This window comes from Phascolarctos cinereus, unplaced genomic scaffold, assembly GCF_003287225.1.
Source record: "Phascolarctos cinereus isolate Bilbo 61053 unplaced genomic scaffold, phaCin_HiC Scaffold_9;HRSCAF=440, whole genome shotgun sequence".
Classification (NCBI taxonomy): domain Eukaryota; kingdom Metazoa; phylum Chordata; class Mammalia; order Diprotodontia; family Phascolarctidae; genus Phascolarctos; species Phascolarctos cinereus.
Genome location: NW_027556402.1, coordinates 157,461,917 through 157,487,551, shown reverse-complemented (window position 1 = coordinate 157,487,551; position 25,635 = coordinate 157,461,917). Strand labels below are relative to the sequence as shown.

General features: G+C 38.6%; 2 protein-coding genes across 2 annotated transcripts in view; one reads left to right on the top strand and one right to left on the bottom strand.

Moving 5' to 3' along the window:
* The window catches only part of KLB (klotho beta), a 36,777-nt gene extending 25,774 nt beyond the window's left edge, over positions 1-11,003 (top strand). Inside the window, 2 exon segments of the mRNA XM_020991479.2 lie at positions 5,469-6,612; positions 9,835-11,003. Coding sequence (XP_020847138.1) covers positions 5,469-6,612; positions 9,835-10,232 — 1,542 coding nt within the window. The 3' untranslated portion in view covers positions 10,233-11,003.
* An 8,790-nt stretch (positions 11,004-19,793) lies between these two features.
* RPL9 (ribosomal protein L9) lies at positions 19,794-25,082 on the bottom strand. The gene is made up of 7 exons (XM_020991457.2): positions 24,977-25,082; positions 24,566-24,681; positions 23,291-23,386; positions 22,677-22,809; positions 20,616-20,696; positions 20,149-20,265; positions 19,794-19,867 (listed from the first exon to the last, which is right to left on the bottom strand). The coding sequence occupies exons 1-6, from the start codon at positions 25,020-25,022 to the stop codon at positions 20,159-20,161; spliced, it is 579 nt and encodes a 192-aa protein (XP_020847116.1). The 5' UTR covers positions 25,023-25,082; the 3' UTR covers positions 19,794-19,867; positions 20,149-20,158.
* Positions 25,083-25,635: the final 553 nt, after the last annotated feature.

Sequence of the window (25,635 nt, the reverse complement as noted above, 5' to 3'; positions counted from 1 at the left end):
CTTTGAGACACAGCTTTCTGGTCTCTAAAATGAGGATGATGATATCTGCTTTATTGATGGTATGGGATCGTGAGGGTCTAATGAGGTTATGGCAAGTGCTTTGCAACATTAAAATGACATGAATGTCAGTTATTATTATTAGAAGTTGTCAAGGACCATAGCAAATAACATGCAACAATAGCTTGATATACAGTTGATTTAGATGGCAGACTCAATAATTTTTTTCATTCTCTTTTTAAATGCAAACTTGGAGACGCCACTTGGTTTTTAAACCCAAGTGCTGACCTTTAAGGCTAGAACACCGGTCAGTGCTTTCTACAATGGCCACTAACTGTACCACTGCAAGTATAAAGCGCTTTAAGGGTTTATTGTGAGCAGATGGTCCAGTACTATATGAGTTAATGAGGACTAAGAAGTCCATATAGGCTTGTTTGCTCTCCGCTCTTCATGGGCATCAGTTTTAGCTGTAGTTCGACAGCTGTTAAAAGAAAACACAGAGCACTGGTACATCTCTTAAGCGAGACTAGGAGATAGTGGGGGGTTGTATCGGTGTAAGCCTTTCTGGGGAAAAACAGCTCTAAATACATGCCCAACTCTCCATAGAGCAATAGTGCCATCTTCGCATACAAAGGACAGCACTATTTTTGGGGAAAGGGACAGGAAGTTCATATTCAATCTCAGGATATTTTACTAAGATTTCATTCTGCTGATGAGGAGGAAGAAAGAGAGACAGACAGAAAGAGACAGACACAGACAAACCGAGAGAGAAACAGAGAAGACATACAGACAGAGATGTGGAGGAATTAAGTTATAGTTTGTTGTTCAGTTGTTTTTCAGTCACGTGTGACTCTTCGTGACTTTTCTTGGCAAAGATACTGACGTAGCCTGTCATTTCCTTCTCTTGCTCATTTTACAGATAAAGAACTGAGGCAAAGAGGGTTAAGTGACTTGTCTAGGGTCGCACAGCTAGTATGTGTTTGAGGCCAAATTTGAACTTGGGAGGTTGAGTCTTCCTGACTTAAGGCCCCGTGCTCCATCCACTGCGCCACCTGGCTGCTGAAGGTGCCCAAAAGCCAGTTTTGTTCATCTAATGGTCCACATGTTTTCCAAAGGAATCATTTGAAAAATTTACAAGAAAGAAAGTCACATTTCCAGGCCTTCCAAAGAAGCAAACTCTGTCCTAGAAAGCAGGAAAAGCTTCAGGAATCTTTGTCCAGTGGGCAGCCTAAAATCACTTGTGGAAAACTTAGTGGTGCTTTCACTGTCCCTGAATCTCTAACAGGGTCTTCTTCTAAAGAATAGGTGTTAAACTCCCCGGATCATGTATGGCTCTGAGTGGGGACTGAATCAAATTAAAGTGTAATTGGGAAATGTGTATCAAAACAAATAAAAATATAATAAGACATAGAAATTAGTTCACTTTAAAACTAAGTCAAATTGTACAAATTGGTGGCCTTAGTTTCCATTTGAAATTGATACCACTGTTCTTAAATATCAAATGTAATTTGGTTCTTTTGAAATCTCTAAAATCTTTGAAGCTTAACACCAGTGTGACCCTGGGCAATTCATTTAACTTGCCTGGGCCTATTACATCATCTGTAAAATTATGTCCTCTAAGGTTCTCTGAAGATATGAGCGGTAATCTTATAACTGAGTCCCTTTCTCCAACAAAGCTTTTTCATTCTAGATGTTCTGTTATCTGTCAATCAGTCACCATAGCATAGCCATAGAGTTACTAGAAGCAAGGCTCTGCCCTAAACTCTGTGGAAGACGTAAGGAAGCATGATCCTTGAACTGAAGAAACTTATTTACAATTTAATGGAAAGGGAACAAGAAGTTCCCACAGGGAAAATGCATTAATAAGGCTGAATTGTATATCATAAAAGGCAATTGAGAAGTATGGGTAATAGGGAAGCTCTGAGGGGAATCAGATAACTTAGACTTCCAGGTGCTTATGGAAGGCTTCATGGAAATTGTAAAATATGAACTTAAGTTTGAAGGATGGATAGGATTTGAAGGCAGAAGAATATTCTAGGGAAGGGTCATGGTACAAATGAAGGCAAGAATGACTGGGAGACAGTAATAGGCCAGTGTGGCTGAAACAGGGCTCAAGTAAGGAAGCTATAGAAGATGAGCTTATAATATAGTTTGGGGTCGTGTTGGGGGCAGGGGATGCCACAAAGTGACAATCTAAGTAGACTGGAAGTTATCTTGTATTGAAGAGTCCTTAGAGGTGTTTGAACTAGAAGCACAATGAAACTAGTGTTTTAGGAAGTTGAATATAGCATCTCCTCTACATGCTTCTCTCATTTATCCACACCACGCCAGGTTTGCTGATAAGGTTGGGATTGACATGCATCTCCTTTAATTTTATGCTAAATCCTCTTATGTACAACTACTACTATCTCCTCCAGTGGACAAGTGATAATCTTTGAAGATTTTTAAAAGCCAAGTAAACATTCTTTCTTCAGGGTGGTTTAAATGTGGTGCTACCTGAAGATAGGAGGATGCGTAAGATGATGGGTAAGATGACCCCTAGTGACCTGTTTCCGATATTGATTCCATAAACTTTCAAATAGCATTGAACCTGGCCACCATCCAGGCTAGAAATTTACTTAAATAGTTATGTACACATAGATTTAGGCTAATGTATACATGGATAATCAATGTTCTTGGAGTTTAATGTCCTAGATAACTATTTGATAGATAACTATTTGACAGATGGCAGGCGTACAGTTTTGTAATTAGACTATGGAAGATGACATGTAAGGTGTGTGTGTGGGAAATATTTACTGAAAAGTTAATTGTCATTTAATCCAGGTACATTTAATTCCACATGTGGTATGTGTGTGTGGGGAGCTTCTCAGCAGATAAGGAATTGTTTTCTATTTAGCACTGAATTTGGGAAATATTTTTTCTAAGCCATCTTCTGTTGGTTTTAGTTGATTTAGGCCTAGGAGCACAAGCAGCAGCTTTCATACCCAAGAAAATTTCAGACTAGCAAGGGGTTGATGGGGTCCTGTGACCTAGAAAAGTTTACTAGACTCAGGTCTAGGAGGTGATGAGGGTGGTCTGCCAGCACATAATTGCAGGTGTCTTGATTGTAGAGATGTGACTTAAAACTTCCTGTTTTCATTTGTTGGGAGGGAGAAGAAAGTGGCAGAGAAGTTTTGGTTTACTTTAAGGGGAAGAGCTGAAAAGGGGCTTTTGTCATTGTCTCTGGAGGTGTACCTCTGGCAGTCGCCCCTGTGGAAGAAAAACTCTGTACTGTGTTGTAGCCAAAGTGTGTCAGGAAAAACTTATTGTGATATACAAATATTAGATGCAACATGGCTTAATGAATAGAGAGAGCTGTTTTGGAGACCTGGCATCTAGTCCCACCTCTGATATATAGGTGGCTTGACCCCTCAATGCCCTAGGCAAATCTCTAAGACTTTAAGTGGCTGACTCAGAGTTCCCTGGATCAATGAAATCACAAGTCCAGTTCCTATCCTTATCCCTAGAAACATTCCTACTTGAGAGAGGTGCCACTCACCACAATTTCCTCTGCTAGTTAGAATGCTGTCCCTCCCAAGCAATTTCCACTTCTGCATGACTAACTGTGTGACCTAGAACACGTTGCTTTTCTCATCTATAAATTGGGGGTGGGGGCAGCTAGGTGGCACAGTGGATAGAGCACTGGCCCTGAAGTCAGGAGGACCTGAGTTCAAATCTGACCTCAGACCAAACACTTGACACTAGCTGTGTGACCCTGGACAAGTGACTTAACCCCAATTGCCTTTAAAAAAAAAAAAGAGCAATAGTAACATTAATGCTAATACCTCAGAGAAATATCTTCCAGGAACCAATTACACTCCGTTTACTAGCACCCTTGTAATCAGGTCAAAGATGAACAAAGAGATATTTTTCTTAATCAAATTAAACAGACATTTCTACTACTTGGAAGACATAAAGATTGCTTCAGTTTTAGGGAATCTAGACCCTCCTTGAAATTGATTAAATTTTCTATTCAAGGAGACAAGGATGTCTAGGGCACTGTAGTGCCCTAATTTTTTTTTTTTACTATTTCATAACTGTTAAAGGAAGACCCCCAGGCTCAAAAAGAGGGTCCCTAAATGAAACAGAGTCTGATCCTGGATCATAAAAGCATTTATTGTGTGAGAAGAGCTTGCTTATGTAAGCAGAACAGAGAGGGAGAATTCTCAGTTGCTCAAAGTGGAGTGGGGAAAGGGTGGGATAATATATTCTCTGGAGATTCTAAGGGAGGAGCTGGGTTAAGGGGAGAGGTAGACACAATAAGCCAGGATGTTTTAGAAAGTCCAGAGCAAAGTCTTGATTCTGTGGCGGCTGCTCAAGGTTGCCCTTGAGCTGCTCGGTCTGTGGTTTCTGGAAGCTACAGGAATTTCAAATTTGGCTAGATTTCACTTGCGAAGGATCACTGGTATGTCAAGCAGCTCTAAGTCTCAGAAATCCTTCTGATTGGCTAGTTGTTATGTAACTCCATTGTCTAGATCCTCTGTGAAGAAGGGAAGTTCTAATATATAGTATAGTCATTATGGAGTCCATTTTCAGATAACACAGCTGTGCCCTTACTGCCATATAATCATAGTAATAGTTAAAATTTGTAGTGTGCTTTAAGGTTTACAAAGCATTTTACATGATTATCATCTCCTGTGTTCCCCATGACAATCCTGTAAAAGTACAGTTATTATTCCCATTTTACAGATGGGGAAACTAAAGCCAAGAGAGGTTAAATGACTTGCCCAGGATGGCAACAGCAGGTAATGGTTCCAGGCAGAATTTGAACTCAGGTCTTCCTGACTTGAAGTCAGCTCTATAGCACTGGAAGCATTTCCACACCCTTTACCTATGTTGAATCCTTTATGATTAATCAATTTCACATTCTCATCCTGTGGTACCTTTCTAGAGTTAGATGTTTATTTGTTTTTTAAAAATTTAATGACAAGCCAAATGCCTGGTTTTGTCTTAGCCTGGGTCATAGCAACGTTAAACAAGGCAGGTGAAAAATGGAGAAAGACATTTGAGAATTAGGAGATAGTAACCTAGGAACAGCTAGCTACTCAGTGATTTCTGGTGGAAACAGCAGTTTCTTTCCCACATCAGATCCAGGGAGCGGTTCCATGCCCTTTTGTTTGACTGTGTATATTTGTTATGAGGGTTTTGTTTTTCTTTCATTTTCAGTTTGGGGGGATGGAGGTTGAAGACTTTTGTTAATTGAAAAAAAATTAATTAAAAAAAAGAAAATGTTGAAAACTTAGATTTATTTCTACTGGTCTCATGGAGATGAAAAGCCTAAGAACACAGGTCAGGATAAGCATCATATATCCCTTCTCAGGTTTTAGAAACAAAAATAAAGTCATGGACTTTTCCTTCTAGGATCATAGAAGAGTGTCTTTGCCCATTCAAGCTTTTTTGTCTCATCTGAGTGTGTTTCTTGCATTTCACAGGCTGAGTCAGTAGCTTCTTCACCACAGTTCAAGGACCCACACTTATACTCATGGAATGTCTCTGGCAATGGATTGCTACACCGAGTAGAAGGGGTGACAATAAAAACAAGAGCTGCTCAATGCACAGATTTTGTCAGCATCAAAAAGCAACTTGAAATGTTGGCAAAAATGAAAATTACCCACTACAGGTTTGCCCTGGACTGGTCCTTAATTCTGCCCAATGGAGACGTGTCTGGAGTTAACCGACAAGTTCTTAGGTATTACAGATGTGTGATCAGCGAGGTGATGAAACTCAACATTTCATCAATGGTCACCTTATATTATCCAACTCACGCTTACTTAGGCCTACCTGCACCTTTGCTCCAGAATGGAGGATGGCTAAACCGGTCAACTATTCATGCATTTCGAGACTATGCAAATCTATGTTTTCAAGAACTTGGAGATTTGGTGAAGCTCTGGATCACTATCAATGAACCCAACAGATTGAGCGACATATACAACAGCAGCAGCAATGACACATACAGGGCAGCTCACAATTTACTGATCGCCCATGCCCTGGTCTGGCATGTCTATGATAGCCAGTATAGACTTTCTCAGAAGGGGGCAATCTCTCTGTCTCTGCATGCAGATTGGGCTGAACCTGCCAATCCCTTTGTTGACTCCCACTTGAAAGCAGCCGAGCGATTTCTTCAGTTTGAAATTGCTTGGTTTGCAGAACCCATTTTCAAGACAGGAGACTACCCAGAAGCAATGAAGGAGTACATTGCCTTCAAGAACAAGGAGGGGCTCTCCAGCTCTGTGCTGCCACACTTCACAGATGAGGAGAGGAGCCTTATCAAAGGTTCAGCTGACTTCTGTGCCCTAAATCACTTTACCACAAGATTTGTCATCCATGAGCAGCAGAATGGTAGTCAGTATGATTTTGACCGAGATGTCCAATTTCTACAAGACATCACCTGCCTGAGCTCCCCGACCCGGCAGGCAGTGATGCCATGGGGAGAGCGAAAGATTCTCAACTGGATCCAGAAAAATTATGGTGATGTAGACGTCTATATCACATCCAATGGGATTGATGACCAGTCCCTGGAAAATGATGACCTCCGAAAATACTATTTAGAAAAATACATCCAGGAAGCTTTAAAAGGTAATCCCATAAGGTAATCCCCAGGGGAAGAGGGCAAAGATGATGTAAGGGGCCTAGAATATTCTGGGTTTAGTGAAGTATTTAGTGAAGTATCTAAGAAGCATATTCTTAGCAATAGCTAAAAGAGTGAGTAGGGAAGAATAGAAGAAGATAGTTGCAAGAAATCCTAGGCCAGGGGCAGCTAGGTGGTGCAGTGAATAGAGCATCGGCCCTGGATTCAGGAGGACCTGAATTCAAATCGGGCCTCAGACACATAACACTTACTAGCTGTGTGACCCTGGGCAAGTCACTTAACCCCATTGCCTAGCCAAAAAAAGAAAAAAGAAAAAAAAGAAATCCTAGGCCCACCAGAATACAAATGACTTAGCAAATAACTCACATTTACACTGAGCATTTCACAATTCATAAGATGTGTTATATGCATTTCAGTCAATCCCCAAAACAACCTCATGAAGTAAACGCTTCAAGTGGTATTACATCATTTTAAAGATAAGGAAAATTAAGGATAAGAGAAGTAACTCACCCAAGGTTGTATAACAAGTCAGTGGCAGAACCACAACTTGAATCCAATGCTTTTTACTCCACAGTCATCTCTATGATACCATAACTGAACTGTTAGAATTCCAAGGTCAGACCTTGCAGTACTATGTGGATTTCAAGCAAATTCCAGAATTCAATTTAATTAAGTTCAGTTAGTTAATTCAGTCAATCAACATTAAGCACCTACTATGTGCCAGGCACTGTGGTAGGTTCTAGGGACCAAAAAAGAGACAAGAGATAGTCCCTGCCCTCAAGGAGCTCGCAGTCTAATGGTAGAGGCTACAAACAAATATAGAGAGAGACAAGTTTTATATATAGGATAAATAGGAAATAATTAAGGGGGGGCACTGGAATTAAGAAGGGTTGCGAAAGGCTTCCAGTAGAAGATGAGATTTTAATTGGGGCTTAAAGGAAGCCAGAGAAGCTGGTAGGTGGTATGAAGGGGGAAGAGCATTCCCGGCATGGAGGACAGCCAGAGAAAATGCCTAGAGCCAAGAGATAGAGATAACTGGAGGAAATAACTAAAGAGATGACTACTCTCTCTCACCCCACATAAGCTGCCCAAGAAAAGGCCATTGAATTTGGCAAATAAGAACTCACTGGTAACTCTTGAGGAGAGTTTGGTGGCATAGTGAATGGAGAGCTGGGCCTGGAGTCAGAAAGACTCATCTCCCTGAGTTTAAATCTGGTCCCAGACACATAATAGCTGTGTGATCCTGCACAAGTCACTTAATCCTATTTGCCTCAGTTTCCTCATCCATAAAATGAGTTGGAGAAGGAAATGGCAAATCATTCTGGTATCTTTGCCAAGAAAACCCTTAAAAGGGGTCATGAAGAGTCAGACACAACTGAAAAAATGACTGAATAACAATAAGGTAACTCTTGAGAGAGCAATTTCAGTGAAGTTAGAAGCTAGATAATAAGAAATTAAGAAGAGAATGAGAGGACAGAAAGTGGAGGCATCTATTAAGAACTCAGGGACAAAGGGCAGAAGAGATCTAGAAGGAAAGTGCTAGGAATACAAAAACAGGAAACAACGTGGTCCTGGCCCTCATCAACTGTTTGCTGTGATCTTGACATTCTACCTTCCACCTCCAAGGCATCCATCCCCCTGTTCCTGGAATGCACCCCCTGGAATTTCAATTTTCCTCTAGCTCTTGTGCCACCTACTAGAGGAAGCTTTTCCTAATTCCCACCAGTTTTTAGTGCCTTTTTCTTCCTCAGGTTATCAAAAATTTAATTCCTGTGATATGATTTGTCCCTCAGTAGAATATAAGCTCCTCAAGGAGGAGGGTCGATTTTTCATTTTGTCTGTATTTCTGTGGCCTAGCCCAATGCCTTGCATACAATAGCAACTTAACAAATGCTTCCCTGATTGAGGTTTATAGTCTAACAAGGCAGATATGACATGTATTGAATATGCTTGACAAAAAGTAGAATGTAATAAGTGCAAAGGAGAAAAAGAGAAAAATTGCTCTAGAAAAAATTGTGGGGAAGATCAATTCCCTGTATCTGGTGGTTAGGGATTGCATTTGAGTGAAAAATGATCATCACCTGGAAATTGGAACTTTTTGACCTAAAACTTGGGCATTATATTGGAAAACTAATTTTAGTATATTTTAATTTTAGTATATTCCAAACTCTGTATGAGTTAACAGGTGACATCACAATCTTGGAAGTCAATGGACTTAGGATACATTTGGAAGCACAGTGTCCAGCAAAAGGGGTCTGCCCTGCCAGTCTGCCTCTAGAATACTGTGTTTGGCTCTGAGTACCACAGTTTAGAGAGGACACTGACATACCAGAATCCCGGAGACAGGCAACCAAGATACTGAGAGGCCTAGAGACCATATTATATTAAGGAAAATGGTTCAAGACATTATAGCAGTCTAAAAGTGGACTGGATGGTCTAAAAGTGTATATAGTGAGTCCCCTATTACTACAGGTCACCAAGCAGAGTGTGGATGAGTACATTTTGGCGATATTTGTTCAGATACAAATTGGACCAGATAACCTCTGAGGTCTCTCCCAAACCTGATATTCTGTGATTTTATGGACCTCAGATGTATCTAGTCCAACTCCCCTTCTTTTTCAGTTAAAAAAAAAACAGAAGCCCAGGGAAGTTAGGTGATTTGCCCAAGGTAATAGAGATAATAAGAAACTGAGGAAGGATCTATACCATGGTCCTCTAACTCCAAAGACAGTGCTCTTTCCAGTGCACTGTAAATCCCAAAGCATTTTATAAACCTCAAAGTTATAGGAATATTGCTTATTATTATTATGTCAAAGGGACATTGGATGAGTCCTTTGGTGATTATGACTATAGCTTATTTGTTTATCTATATACTTATTTATTGTTATCTGTATATCTATAAATATATTTATTGTTATCTATATACGTTAATCAGTCATCTAGCATTTATGTCCTAGGTGCTGGAGATACAAATAGAAACACAAAGCCGAACCTGCCCTCAAGGAAATTTATATCTCCTAAGGAAGGGGTTTATGTGTTTTATATATGTGTATATATATATATATATATATATAATATATATATGTGTGTGTGTGTGTGTGTGTGTGTGTGTGTGTGTGTGTGTGTGTGTGTGTATATATATATATATATATATATATATATTTTAATGGTATTCTTTACTAACACATATCCCAATCTCTCTTTTTCAGCTTACGTAATTGATAAAATCAAGATAAAAGGCTATTATGCATTTAAATTGACAGAAGAAAAATTTAAACCTAGATTCGGATTCTTCACATCTGATTTAAAAGCAAAGTCCTCAGTACAGTTTTACAACAACCTGATCAGCAGCAGGGGTTTTCCTTCTGAGTATACCAGTTTTGGATGTGAGGAGAGTCACTATGAAAAACAGTGCATTTTCTGCTTATTTCTTGAGATGAAGAAACCATTGATATTCTTTGGTTGTTGTCTCTTTTCTACCCTGGCCCTACTTTTAACAGTTACTATTTTCCACAAGAGGAAGAGAAAAAAATATTATAAGGCAAGGAACTTGCAACAACACATTGGGATTCCACTGAAGAAAGGTCATAAGAGTATCCTCAGTTAAACTGGTCTTATTTCCATCTGCCTTCAAAAGGCAATGAATAAGCTCACTCCACTTTCCCCATTCCAAGTAGGTTACAGGAAATAAATACATATAGAAAGAAGAAATGCTGGGATATTGGTTGTAACCAAGGGAATGACCATAGTTTTGTAGGATGGTCCACATTAATTGTCTCTTAAGAGCTGATGTCAACAAATTAGAGTGGTGGGATTTGAAGATAAAATCTTCACTTATGCAGACTTTAAGCTGTGAAAAGTGCCGTGTACCTAGGTGTTTTGTAAATTCTAACAAGTTTCTTTTGGTCACTGTACATTTACATGGATAGATTTGGATTGGTGGTTATAATACAAGTGGAACCTTTAAAACACAAAATTGGCTTCTTTTTGGTATTCTATACCAAAGGTTTTTATTTTTAATTCTTCCTTAAACTAGAAAGGCAGCAACAGCAGAGCCAAGATGGCAGAGTGAAAGCAGTGACTTGCTTGAGCTCTCCCCAAACCCCTCCAAATACCTGTAAAAAATGGCTCTAAACAAATTCTAGAGCAGCAGAACCCACAAAAAGAGTGAAACAAATTTCCAGCCCAACACAACCTGGATGCTTGATTAGAAAGGCAGCAACATATTTGTTTATAAATCCCACTTTCCACAAGGTACTTTTTCTTTATGTCAGAGTACACTTCCTAAATGGCTCAAGAAAAGGAACATAAGTAAAAAAATAAAGACTATGGGGCAGAAACTGGCTGTTCTCTAGCTAGTTACAGGTTAAAATCTTACAGTCATAGCTTTTCAGAATTGGAAGGGGCCTCAAGTACAGGGTCTAACCTGTATTTGAATGAGATGCAGTGGTTATCCGCCATTGTTTGGAAAGCCTTAAGCAAAGGGGGATCCTCTACCTTTTGAGGCTGCCCAGTCCATTTTCTAATAGTTCTAATTGTGAGGTGGTCTTCCCTTACATCAAGTTGAGCTGAAATGTTTCTAGTTCTGTTTTCTGGGGACAAACAAAACAAATCTCAATCCTCTTCCACTTGAAAGCCCTTCAAATACTTCAAGAAAGCTATTTGGTCTACTCTGCCTTCTTTAGGTAAAGCATCCTCAGTTCCTTCAACTATTGCTAGAAGGGAAGGATCTTAAGGCTTTTCACTGTCTCAGTTGCCTTCCTCTGGGTGTGCTCCAGTTTATTGATATTCTTGCAAAATTTGACGAAAACTGAACTCTCCCTTCTCCCATAGTCTTTCCTATTGGGGGAGAAAAGCATAAGAAAAATTGTAAATTATCTGAATCTTACCAAATCCCTCACTTGATTATTAAATTATGATTACTGATATGATTATTAAATTTATTAAATTTAATTAATTAAATATATATTTTAAATTAATTTATTAAATTTATGTGGACACTGACTACAAAGTATAAAACATATAATGGAATATTTAGTTACATATAAGATCATGAGGTTAGGAGTGAGGAGACCTGGGTTCTGGTACCACCACTCCTATATAACTTTAGGCAAGCACCTTAATTTCTTCCTTTGACAAAGGGTGATAAAAATCCCTGCCTTACCAATCTTTCCAAGTTGAGTATTGATCATAGATTTAAAAGTGCTTAAAAAACAACATACAAATGTTAAGTGTTTTTTTTAAAAGTCTAGATTAGTCTTAATAAGACCAAATTATTAAATGACCCCTTTTCCCTGACTTACACTATTTCTAAGGCCATGTTTCATTGTTGATCTGTTTCTACGTGTAAACACCAGGCACAATAATTGAGTTTAGCAAATTATCTGGATTCAAACCCTGTTGTATGACTTAAGATCCCAACCTTCCTCAAAGCTCACCTCCTGAAACTGAAATCAGGCAGGTTCTGTGCTTGAACTTTGTTGCAAAAGGAACACTTCCTAAAGCTAGGTACCTTCAAGACAAAATATCATAATGTTCTTTAAATCTCTGAGGCAAAATTAATAGAAACCTTAACTCTATGCCATTCCATAGGTCCTTCCTATAAGTTTACACCACAAAAATAATGAGCTCTTAGTTTTAGTCAGCATTTATTAAACACCAGCTCTCATGGCTCTGTCTACCAGCAGTTGACAGAGTTCTTAACCTTGATGTGTCATTGACCAGTCAGGTAAAGCCTTTGGATTCCTCAGAATGATTTAAATGGCCAAAATAAAATAATATTAATGAACAAAATAAAATGTTTTTAAATGCATGAAAAAAAATACTTGGTTATTACAAAGGAAACCAACTATATTGAAATGTTGTCAAAATATTAAAAATAAATTTGTGATACATGTGCTCCTTTATTAATGCATTAATAACAAGACAAAACATTTAAAAGTAAAACGTTCTAATAACTCCAGTAATTTTGAAGTAATGATGAGCATAAACAATATTTTAGTATATGTCTAACATCTGTAATGTGACATGAACATATCTGTGATTTATAGTAGCAACAAATTTACCAGTACTGCAGTGATTTGTTGCCAACATTCATAATTGAAGAAAATGTTAAATTTCATTTAGAAGTTATTGAAAACAACTATGTAATTTTTTTCCCATCTAAGTTCATAAGACCCTTTCTTAATTCTAGGTTAACAACCCTGCTCTGGAGCATAGGATAGCTCTCCTGTCTAAAATTTCTTGGCAGGAAATTATTTTGTAAAGGCAAATGATTGTATGAATTACTCTCCCAGTGATCTCAAAAACACACTAATTTTGGAATGTAATTAAGCTCATTTAAGTTACCATTAACCATGCATGATAAGGTATTATCTATATAATCAAAATCATTGGCCTACTCATACAAGGAGCTGATTGGTCAAATTTAGTAAAAAGTCTCGTCTCCCTGTACCTGCTGCCTAAGAGTGAGTCAAGGATAGTTCATGTATACAGAATGTTTTGCTGAGCTTCTCTTCTGTGGATAGAAAAGATGGTACATAACTTTTCTGTATTTTCTCCCTAGAGCCTAAAGTTGCATTAGTCTGAGGTTGACTATTTACAGCACCAAAAACAACTGGTCAGCTCTGTTTAGAAAAAAAAAATTAATCTTTTTTTTAATCAGTCATAGGATTATAGATTTAAAGCTACAGACAAAGCTTTAGACATCTTCAAGTCTAACTGCCATTTTTTGGAACAGAGGTATTGGTAAGTAATAGAATCAGAATTTGAACTCATGTTCTCTGACTCCAAATCCTGTCTTTTCTATAATACCATCCAGTGTTCCAGGCAGCAAAATATCAATCTTTATTCAATAAAAATTCATTGAGGAACTAACACAAAATTATAGGATGTAATGACTGAAAGGGACCTTAGAGATCATCTCACAGGATTTTAGATTTAGACCTGAAAGGACCCTTAAAGGTCTAGTTTAATTCCCTCATATTATAGAAAAGGAAACAGGCCGAGAGAATGAAAGTAATATTTTCCCAAGGAACTATGTGTGAAGACCTGTGAGGAATACACATAATAAGACAATTTTTATTTTCATGAAAAGAGCTTAGATTCACTACAAATGGAGCACCTTTTTGTGAATTCACGTACAAGTAAGCAGAAGTTGACGTAGTCTTCACTTTTTAACTGGTAGTTTATGCCACTGAGACACAGTCCTACCTAGATCTCAAGTATATCTTCTATAAGAAATCCCAGGCTGGGGGCGGAGCCAAGATGGCAGAGTGAAAGCAGTGACTTGCGTGAGCTCTCCTCCAAACTCCTCCAAATACTCATAAAAAAAGGCTCTAAACAAATTCTGAAGCAGCAGAACCCACAAAAAGACAAAGTGAAACAAATTTCTAGCCCAAGACAACCTGGAAGATTGATCAGAAAGGTGTATCGTGCCGGCCTGGGAGCGCAGCGCGGCGTGGGTACACAGGCCGCAGTGAACCTGGAGCAGTCCTTAGAGGACTGAGTCGCAGGCAGCTGTGGAGGTTCCCAGACTCCTCAATCCACCAAAGCCAAAGACAACTTAGAAGGTCAGTGAAAAAAGTCTGTTTTCTTTCGGTGCTGAGAGAGGAAAGCGGGGTTTCAGCTCCATACCCCAAGAGCATGGCCCTGGGGGGGGCAGCTGCTTCCCAAGCTTCGGGCCCACAGACTGAGGAGGAATGCAGTGGCTGATCAGAGAGGGACTGCAGGGATCTCTTTGCCAGTGCTGAGGCAGGAATCTCTTGCTTTGCCCGGGTGTGGATCTGGGTCATAGTTCTGGGCGGAGGTGCTGGGGTGAAGAGGAGCACTGATGTGGTGGAGCTTGTAGTGGCTATGGAGAGAAGCCCCTCCTCACACTTACAGGACAGAAAGGAATACTTGTGGTCACAGGCCAGGAAAGCAGTAAACACCTTGCCCCTTATCATACCACCTTGGAAGAACTGAAAATTTACAGGTCCCTACAAGTATCTCTGAAAACAGCTATACAAACCCCTGAAGCTTGGGACAGTACACTCTCCACACCGGAAGCAGACTCTTACCTTAACAAAGAGTTTAAAACTCAAGTAATTAGCCGGGATCATGAGCAAGCAGCGCAAAGAGAGTCAGACCACAGAATCTTTCTTTGGTGAAAAAGATCAAAATATACAACCAGAAGAAGACAACAAAGTCAAACCTCCTACATCCAAGCCTCCAAGAAAAATATGAATCAGTCTCAGGCCTTGGAAGAGCTCAAAAGTCATTTTGAGAAGCAAGTAAGGGAAGTAGAGGAAAAACTGGGAAGACAAATGAGAGTAATGCAAGAAAACCGTGAAAAACAAGTCAACAGCTTGCTAAAGGAGACCCAAAAAAATACTGAAGAAAAAAACACCTTAAAAAATAGCCTAACCCAAATGGCAAAAGAGGTCCAAAAAGCCAATGAGGAGAAGAATGCCCTGAAAAGCAAAACTGGCCAAATGGAAAAGGAAGTCCAAAAGATTACTGAAGAAAAGACTTCCTTAAAAATTAGGATAGAGCAATTGGAAGCTAGTGACTTTATGAGAAATCAAGACACTGTAAAACAAATCCAAAAGAATGAAAAATTAGAAAATAATGTGAAAAATCTCATTGGAAAAACAACTGACCTGGAAAATAGATCCAGGAGAGAGAATTTAAAAATTATTGGACTATCTGAAAGCCATGATCAAAAAAAGAGCCTAGACATCATCTTTCAAGAAATTATCAAGGAAAACTGCCCTGATATATTAGAACCAGAGGACAAAATAGAAATTGAAAGAATCCACAGATCTCCTCCTGAAAGAGATCCTCAAAGGAAAACTCCTAGGAATATTATAACCAAATTCCAGAGTTCCCAGGTCAAGGAGAAAATATTACAAGCTGCCAGAAGGAAATAATTCAAGTACTGTGGAAACACAATCAGGATAACACAAGATTTAGCAGCATCTACATTAAAGGACCGCAGGGCATGGAATATAATATTCTGGAGGGCAAAGGAGATAGGATTACAACCAAGAATCACCTATCCAGCAAAACTGAGTATAATCCTTCAGGGGAAAAAAATGGTCATTCAGTGAAATAGAGGACTTTCAAGCATTCCTGATGAAAACACCAGAGCTGAAAAGAAAATTTGACTTTCAAATACAGGACGCAAGTGGAACATGAGGAGGTAAACAGGAAAGAGAAATCATAAGAGACTTATTTAGATTGAACTGTTTACATTCCTGCATGGAAAGATGATATTTATAACTCATGAGACCTTTGTCAGTATTAGGGTAGTTGAAGGAAAAAAATTATATGTATGTATAGATAGATAGATAGATAGATAGATAGATAGATAGATAGATAGATAGATAGATAGAGGGCACAGGGTGAGTTGAAGATTAAGGGGAAAGATGATATTTATAACTCATGAGACCTCTGTCAGTATTAGGGTAGTTGAAGGAAAAAAATTATATGTATGTACATATAGATAGAGGGCACAGGGTGAGTTGAAGATTAAGGGGTCATATCTGCAGAATAAAATTAAGGCATGAGAGAGGATGATACTCGGAGAAGAAGAAAGGGAGAGGTAGAATGGGGTAAATTATCTCACAAAAAAACCCAGAAAAGTCTCTTACAGTAGAGAGGAAGCAGGGGAAGGTGAGAGGGAATGAGTGAATCTTATTCTCATAGGATTTGGTTTAAGGAGGGAATAACATACACATTCAATTGGGTATGGAAATCTGTCTTACCCTACAGGAAAATAGGGAGAGAAGGGGACAAGAGAGCAGGGGGATGATAGAGAGGAGGGCAGATTGGGAAAGCAGGTAATCAGAAGGAAATACTGCTGAGGAGGGACAGGGTCAAAAGAAAGAATAGAATAAATGGAGGGCAGGATATGATTAAGGGAAATAGAGTTAGTTTTTCACAACAGGTCTACTATGGAAGTGTTTTGTATAACTGCACATGTATAACCTATATTGAGTTGTTTGCCTTTTCAATGAGGGTGAGTGGGGAGGGAGGAAGAGAAAAAATTTGAAACCTAAAGTTTTAAAAACATATGTTTAAAAAAAATGTTTTCACATGCAACTGGGAAATAAGAAATACAGGAGATGGGGTATAGAAGTCTATCCTGCCCTATAGGAAAATAGAAGGGGAAGGGGATAAGAGAAGGGGGGAAGAGATAGAAGAGAGGACAGACTAGGGGAAGGGATATTCAGAACGTATTCCATCTTGGGGTGGGGGAGGGGGGAGATGGGGCAAAAATTTGGAACTCAAGAACTTGTGGAAGTGAATGTTGAAAACTAAAAATAAATTTATATTTAAAAAAAAAAAAGAAAAGAAATCCCAGGCTGTCAAATAACACGCCACTACTGTGCCAGGTGTGGAAAAGGAAATATCATTCAACAAGCATTTATTAAGGGTCTATTCTTGGCCACTGTGCTAGGCAACATACTAGGGGTTAGGGATACAAATACCAAAAGTGAGACAGCCCCTACCTTGAAGGAGCTGTTATTCTACTGGATATTCAAGTTGTAAGCAACCCAAAGATTCAGAATTAATATTTTCAGCTTTAATTAATTTAATTTTAAAGATTTTGCACAGCTTTTAGTGTACCTTCTATTTAAATTCATGACATAACAAGTATTTTGAACATATACTTTGTGTATTAAAATTTTTATTTTAAATCTTATTATTGTATTGAGAATGAAAAAAATGGTCAACTATTTCCTATTTGTCTGGTACCAGTATTTACTTAGCCACTTATTCTTACCAATTTTAGTCACTATCTTGTAAGTCTTTTGGTTCAAAACTTTCTACTTAAGTCATGATCAATATTATCCATCAAAATATATCAGTTGATTATAAAACCATTAAAAGTTTTAAGATGCTGATCAGCCACCATGCTGCATTTGGAAAGGAAGACAGTAGTAAATAGAGAAGAATTGTAGGACCATAATGAAGGGTTGAAAGAGGAATTCAGGTCATCCAGTCCAGGCAGCTCCCTCATTATGCAGATGAGAAAAAGTCTTTATGCCCAGTTATTTTGTATGCTTATTTGCTATAAACATGCAACACCACATCCTTTTGAAGTCAAATAACTTGTGTTTACATTTTGTGCACTCAAAGTACTGACCTTGTATTGATTTTGCACCAACAGGTGTTACGTATACATTAAAGTACTATGGTACAAGTTTAATGCTTAAAATTCCTCTGAGGGGGGAAAAAGGCATGTTCATTGTTGTTAATAAAATATGCTCTAATTTTAGTGTAATTTATTCTAAATAAATTGTGTATGTTATTCAATCACTTTCACCTCTAAAATCTTTTTCTCTTTTCAAGTAGAGGAATACAAAAAAAGATGTGGGACAGAATCACAGGGTCTACGTAACATTTGAGACTGATCCTCCCTTACTGCTTATTTTCCTGGGCCAGCAATCCAGCACATGTAGGTGTTACAAATGTTGATTTGGAATCAGGATATCTAGCCTAAAATCTTGACTCTTAGACCATCTGTGGGAGACTGAGAAGTCATTTCAACTTCAAAGTCTCAGTTTCCATAAAGTATAAAATGGGTCTGTGCTTTTTACTTCATACAATTGTGAAGCTTTATTGCACTATACACATGTGAATTGTTATTAAAATAAGATTCCTGTTTTGTAGGAAGAACTGCCTATCATGTAGAGAAAAAAAAATCCATGATTTTGAGGAAACCAGTGTCTTCTCTAAATGTTAATATAATTACCCTGTTTCAGACTGTTTGACATTCCTCACCTATAAAATTTATACAATAATTTGATTTAAACACACAATTGCCTTGTTACTTTTATAGTCATTTATGTTTTTAGACCTAGTCCAAAACATAAACCTGATTTTTATCAAGCTTTTACTATATGGAGTGTCCCAAGAGTTGTAGTGAAGCTTTGATAACTTCAAAAGTATAAATGCTACACAAAACTTAATGTTACGAAGAAACTTTTAAGAGATTGTTTTAAAATCCAATGTAACCATCACTTTGTGCTATATATAGTTCATCACTTTTTAAACTTTGTAAAAACTCCTAAGCTTTTATTCAGTGACTGAAAGGATTCTTTGTGCATTCCTACTCTTATGATCATCCAAAGAATGAGGCTTTGATGCGTACATGAGTTTTGATGTGATCCCACAAGAAAAAGTCTAATGGATATGCAAGAGGTGGCCAAGTAAGAGGGCCTTCCCTACCAAGTATAAGGTGTCATCCAAAAACTATTGTACAACACATGACAGGGTTCCCATTTATTATAATTAAACATTATTCAAAATTCACAAAACCAAATAAGGGCAAAATAAATAACTGTCAAATGTTTTATAAGTTTGTAGCATTTGTACTTCAGAAGTTATCGAAGCTTAAAATTTCACTAAGGCTTTTGGGACAACTTATTATTTTATACATCTTTGTAAGTGTCAGATTTACCAGCTCATCATTCTTCCAGAAGTTGATACTCAATCACAATAAGGCTCCTTTACCCATCACTGGGTAAAGTGGTGCACTGAGCCACGATCAATATTCTTCCCAAATTATCCCACCAAATTCTGGGTTTCTACTCACTGGTTTAGACATACATGGGTTTGTTTCTAGCAGGCCTTGGCCTGCTCCATGGCTCCAGCCTTATGTTTCACTTTACCAGATAGCTGAACAGGTCTCAGAATTTGTTTAAAAAGGTGGCTACTACTTATTATACATCATAAAGTTTACTGAGAGCAGTCATCACAACTTGTCTCTTATTTGACTCAGCTGTCCAGTTAATTTTCTTCTTCCATCTAACAGAAATATGATAAATCAATATAAATGAGAAAATTCCAAACTAATTAACTAACACCTACCCTCTGGAGGTCCCCCAGAGATCAATCTGGAAGCCTCCCATTGTTACAGGTGAGGGTCATCTCAGGGCATTCCTCCACTGCATCTCATACTACAGTGTTCTCTCAGAGATTCTATTATTCTACTCTAATTGGGAACAAAAATGTTGTCTTTGTAGGAACCTCCATATTTCAAGTCTAGGGCTTGGCCTTCAAGAACTTAGGGTCAACTTGCCTAATTCTTTGTTTCCCTGGCTCAGTTAAACACATTTTTAAAATAAAATCTTATTTCTTGGATGGCAAAGGATTTGGGGGAAAAAAGAGAAAAGTATCCAAACGACAAAAAATTATTTTTATTTTGACATCTGAATAAGTGTTGACTCCTCAGGACCCGGCCTTTGGCATCTGTAGAAAGAAAAAATTCTTTTAGAAATAAAATTTAAAAGTTTTGTAGCAGAGAAACGGTTTCCCTTTTAGAAAAATTGAACAAAATCTTTCTGACCCATTTTTAGAAATTTGGAAAACGTTGCTATCTACTAGCAATCCTGGACCCCTGATCTCAAATGTATTCAGCTCAGTTTTAACTTATCTTCAAACTAGGAACTTCCGGTGCCTGAAGATTTGAACTACAATATCAGGCCACCTCAAGAGGACAGACTTCCACTTAAACCCTTCACTTGCTTTACCTTTTCCAACTTATTCATCAGCTTGTTGCACTGTGCCTTTCTCAGAAACATAGATGCCATCTAAAAATTTTCTGATATCCTTGTTTTTGACTGTGGTGGCCTGTTGAATCAGGGCAGCTATAAGATCACAAGATAAAAACAGAATTCAAGGGTATTAGCCAAATCAATAATGCATACAATATATACCTTTCTGCAATACAGCCAATTTGGACTAAAACCCAAAAACCGCCCCTTCTTCATGAGAGCCAATACTTAAAATTTCTAGGGGATGAAACACAGAAAATATCAAATAAAACCATCAAGTACAAGCAATTGTCCTTCTAAGGCCCACTGTATTTTTGCTGGACCTAAAAAATTAAGGTTATTTCTACATTTTTATGGGAACATCAATTATATGCTAATTATACACTAACCTATATGACAGATCAAAATTTCAAAATATATTTTAGAACCATAAATATACTAACCCGAGTTTGATACAAGTTCAATATCATTTCCTTCAAGAATTAACTCATCTTTTTGGGCTTGAGAAACAGCACAAGCAACACCTAATATGAAAAAAGATTGAAAAAGTATGTTCATACAATCCCTAATTACAACTAATAGCTCACTGTCTACAGCTTCTACATTTGATGCCTATCCTGGCTGGAATAGAGGGATTCTGGGGTTATAGCAGCAGACCACAAGCTTCACAGGTAGATCCTACACCAAGCTAGAAAAGCTTTGAGAATGAATAAGTCCCAAGACAGACTTGTTTTTATCAAATTTCAGAGAAACTAATTACCCGATTGACCACTGGGTAATGCATCCCCCCATCCCCATGAAAACTATTAGGTGGGGTGGGGGACCTGTGGCCTCGAGGCCAGGTGTGGCTCTTTGACTGAATCCAAACTTCACAGAGCAAATCCCCTTAAAAGGATTTGTTTATAAAACCTGGACTCAGTCTAAAGGCTGCAGACAAAAGGACCTAGAAGGCCACAGGTTCCCCATCCCTGTGGTCAGACCAAGTCACAGGAAGTTACAAATGCAGCTAACACACCAATGTAATCTCAGATCTTTTAAATACTTCAGTCCATTATAGCTCTTTTAAGAGATATACAGTAACACTATAAGGTAATATTTTCAACTTATAGCCCAGAAAAAAAGAGGTTAAATAATCTAGAATCAAAAGATCTCAGTGACTTATTAAACTTTGTAATCCTGGGCAACTCTTTAACCTCTCCAGACCTGGAGTAAATGAGGAGTTGGATGTACTGGCCTCTAAGGTCCTTTTCAGCTCTAGATTTTTATGCCTATGTATGTTATGACTTGTCCCAACTCAAAGGGCAATTGAGCATTTGAGCTGGGATTTGAACCCAAGTCCAGCACTCTTTCCATTAACAACATCTGTTAATGACACAAATGACTGACTTACTGCAACTATCTCCTCGAGAACAAGCACAAAGCTCTGCACAAAAAAGGTACTTCACAAATGTCACATTTACATGATTATTATAGATTAAATTCCATAAATCCAACACAAATGAAATAGTCTTTTGAAGTTCTATTTAATATTTAAATACCTAAAAATACCACAGAAAGTCTCATTAGTTGCAAACACACATATAGGAATATTCCAGAGATCTTTTTTTTTCTTTTTAGGCAATTGGGGTTAAGTGACTTGCCCAGGGTCACACAGCTAGTAAGTGTCAAGTGTTTGGTCTGAGGCCGGATTTGAACTCAGGTCCTCCTGACTTCAGGGCCGGTGCCCTATCCACTGCGCCACCTAGCTGCCCCTCCAGAGATCATTTAGTCTATCCTCTTACAGATGGGAAGTCCCAAAAGACAAAGTGACTCGGACCAAGTCCTTCAATCAATCAATCATTCATTCATTCATTCATTCAATTATTAAGTACCTATGTGTAAGGCACTGGGGACACAGCAAAGCACATCCCCCCCCCCCCCATTTCCTCTTAATGGCTTGACACAGGGAAGGCCTCTATCAAATAATACTTGCATAAAACACAAAAAAAGCACAATTTTAGAAAAACAGATCTGATTACAACCACCTTACTTTTACACTCTGCAGAACTAGTACTAGATAAACGATATATGACTATGCATCAAATAACCTAATTTCCTTAAGATCGGCTAACTTAATACCTCAGCCATTCGGTGTTCTACACGCGGAAAAAGCTTCCAAGCAAATATTCTTATGGAATAAAGGAAAACTCCCAGAACCAGGACTGAAGCCAAGGGAGGCTGGGGTTTGAGAAGCAAGCAAATGGTGGTAGTGACAAGCATCTATGAAAGATAATTATATCTTTGAAGCTAATTGTTTGGATATAGTTTTTATAACAATGCAATATTCTAATAGTAGAGACCCTACATTAACAAAGGCTAGTACAAAGACAGTAAAGTTACAGTAACTTCATTAGCCTCAAGAAACATGATGAAATGACAGCATGACTCTTGAAGATAGAAACACACATTTGTTAGTCAAAACAAAAATTTCTGAAATTCTAGCTCACATGAAAGCATGCACATACCTGGTCTCATGCGCACTCTTCGGATATACTTTTCACCCAAAAAATTTCTGATTTCAACAAGTGAGCCATTCTCTTGAATAACAACATTGATGGGGAAGTGAGCATACACAGACCTCATCTTGTAACGAAAACCCTGTATTAAATCAACAAATTTAGAGCTGCAGAATTTTGCAGAACAGATACGTACTTCTCAAAACTTATTTTCAGTAAATTCTAAAACTATATTTTGCCACCACAGAAATATGAAAATTACTTTGGAAGCTGTAGAGGAGAGGGGATGTACTAGAGGGCAGGCTGGGATATCAATCAGGAGGCAACTTTAATAGCTCAGGAGAGAAGTAATGAGGACTTGAACTAGGGGAGCTATAATGGGAAAGAAAAGGACAAATACGAAAGTGATAGAGGAACAATCATTTTTAACTCCATCATTCCTTCAGAAAATCTTCCCAACAAACTTGGAAAAACCATTAACCTATATGCCATACCTTCCCCAAACGATACAAATTCATATTATCATAAATACAATATAATATAATACCTGCCTATTGGCAGGTCAGTGTGGTACAGGAAAGATACTCTGAAGCCAGAATGTGATATTTATTTCTCTCTCTTACCAGGGTAACACCTTTGATCATGTTTTGTACATGACTACAGATTGTGCGTACTGTTGCAAGTTCTTTTCGATTTCCCCACCACTTGTCTACACGGAGCTGCAAGAGAAAATGATTTTAGAAGGCCTTTTCCAGGAGACAATTGATCTAGGTTTTGTAATTCAAAAGACACGGAAACTTTCCCCATCAATTTCTATCTCAGTCCCTCTACCACTACAGATGATGGTCTTTCAGACCTGCTGGAACTGAAAATTTCACCACCCAATGACATACATTATAGTCAGCCTATATGACATGGCCCAAACCAGAGCATACAGTTTTAAGAAGCCAGAGGTCAAAGAAAAATTGGACTAGGCTCTAAAGTGGTTTTAAGCTTTATAGAAACTATAACTGGCAGTAAGAATAAGGATTGGACTTAATTACTACACATGACAGAATAACAAATATGTTCTAAGCAAAACAGAACTAAATATGGTATTAAACACTTAAGCAACCTATATGGAAGCTTAAACAACCCCTACAAGTAAGTCCATTACCTCAATAGAATACTGGAATACATAAGTTATGGAGAGAAAACAGATGAACTTCTAGAGCTTTTCCCTAATATGAATATTTAAATTATTCCATATAAACTTCATTCAGAATTTAATTACTAAAAGTGAATGTGAATTTAATAAACATTTATTAAGAGCAAAGGGCATATAAAGAAAAACAAGAGTTCCAGCCCTCCCTGAGATTCAGTCTCCCTCAGAGTATAAACTGTCTGAGGACAGCTGCTGTACCTGGCCTAACAGTAAGCACAACTGATTCATTTTATTAAGTGCTTACTATTAGGCCAGGTTAAGTAGAACATGTGTGGTGATGAGAACATGGAAGCTGACCCCAAAACAAGGAGAAAGGATGAAGAAAGAATCTAGAAAGGCAAGAGGACCAGGAAAACAGCATAATAAGACATAGTATGTGCTTAATAATTAATTAGTTGTTGATCATAATGGCCAGAATTATTTTTTGGAGGTAAGAGGTATGCTATAGCTGAATTATTCAGTTGACTATGTAACTACTCTCTGGACCTTAATGCCCTCCCCTGTAAAATAAATGGAGAATGAGGGCTTAAACTGTAGTGCCAGCACTGCAACTTAATAACAATGTTACCTTAATAAGCAACTACCAAAAGGCAACGTACCAGGTACAGGGAACACGCTAAACAGTCCCCATCCCATGACAGCCTACATTCCAGGATGGGTGATTTTTTTGAAACGTTATTGATGATTACATTACCCTTTTCTTCTTCTTTCCAAGGAGACTGAGCTCAACATTGATATGGTTGAAATCCCTTCGGAGGATTCCTCTGGGCCCCTTCACAATAACTGTCCGACCCTTAAGAGAGATGTCAACTAAGAGAGACAAACAATTTCAAAATGAGTCCAGAGAAAAGAATTGCCCCAAAATAAATCTACAAGTGCCTCCCCTATACTTATGTGAATACCATACTGGGTACTCACTAAAACCAATTCGGTTCAAATTTTCCAGGTTACAAATGCAACCTGATTCCTTTATCAACTATGCACAACAATGAGGAAAGGAGGGATTCTGAATTTTTGCCATATGAATTCTTACACAGAAGCAATGCTGCACATGTGTTTACATTCTTAAACTAATGCTTAAAGACTCAAAAAGAAAAAAACCTACCATTTTCTGGGATGTCGACGGTCTGGTTGCTTAGAATGGTCTTCATTCTGAAAAACAAAAAGGCAAAATAAAAAAACGATGCCGACAGCGCTTCAGTTCCACCGCCAGAAAAAAAAGCCGACAGCGAACATAAAAAGCCAACGACCAAGAGCACACCCAGCCCAAGCTTCAGGGGGAGCACGAGGTCCCAGAAAGGCTGGGCCAACGCTGCCTTGCCTGCTGCTCGTCTCAGGGAGCGAGGAAAGTTTTGTCTGACAGCACGACCAGTCCCCCCTCAGAGGCTTCGCTCCCCGCGCGAAGGCCTAGGCCACAGCCGATCCCGCTTCTTCCCAGGCCCCGAGCACATCTCCCTGCAGAAGACACTCAGCTCAGGCGGCCGGTTTGGAGCCTCTTTCCCTGAAGGCCCCGAGAAGCTCGGACCGGAAGTTAATGCCGGGCAAACTCCAGGTCCCAGGTAGGGGAGGGGGAGTGGGTGGACGAAACTATGTTAGAGCGGTTAGTCAAGGGCAGGCGGACCCACACAATGCTTGCAATACAGGGGAAGAACTAGGGTGTAAGTGTGGGGCCAAGGAACCCCGAGAACGGTTCCCCCAGAAGCGATGGACTTGGATGCAGAAAATTCACATAAGCCGAAGAGCAACTCACCTGGTGATGAAAGG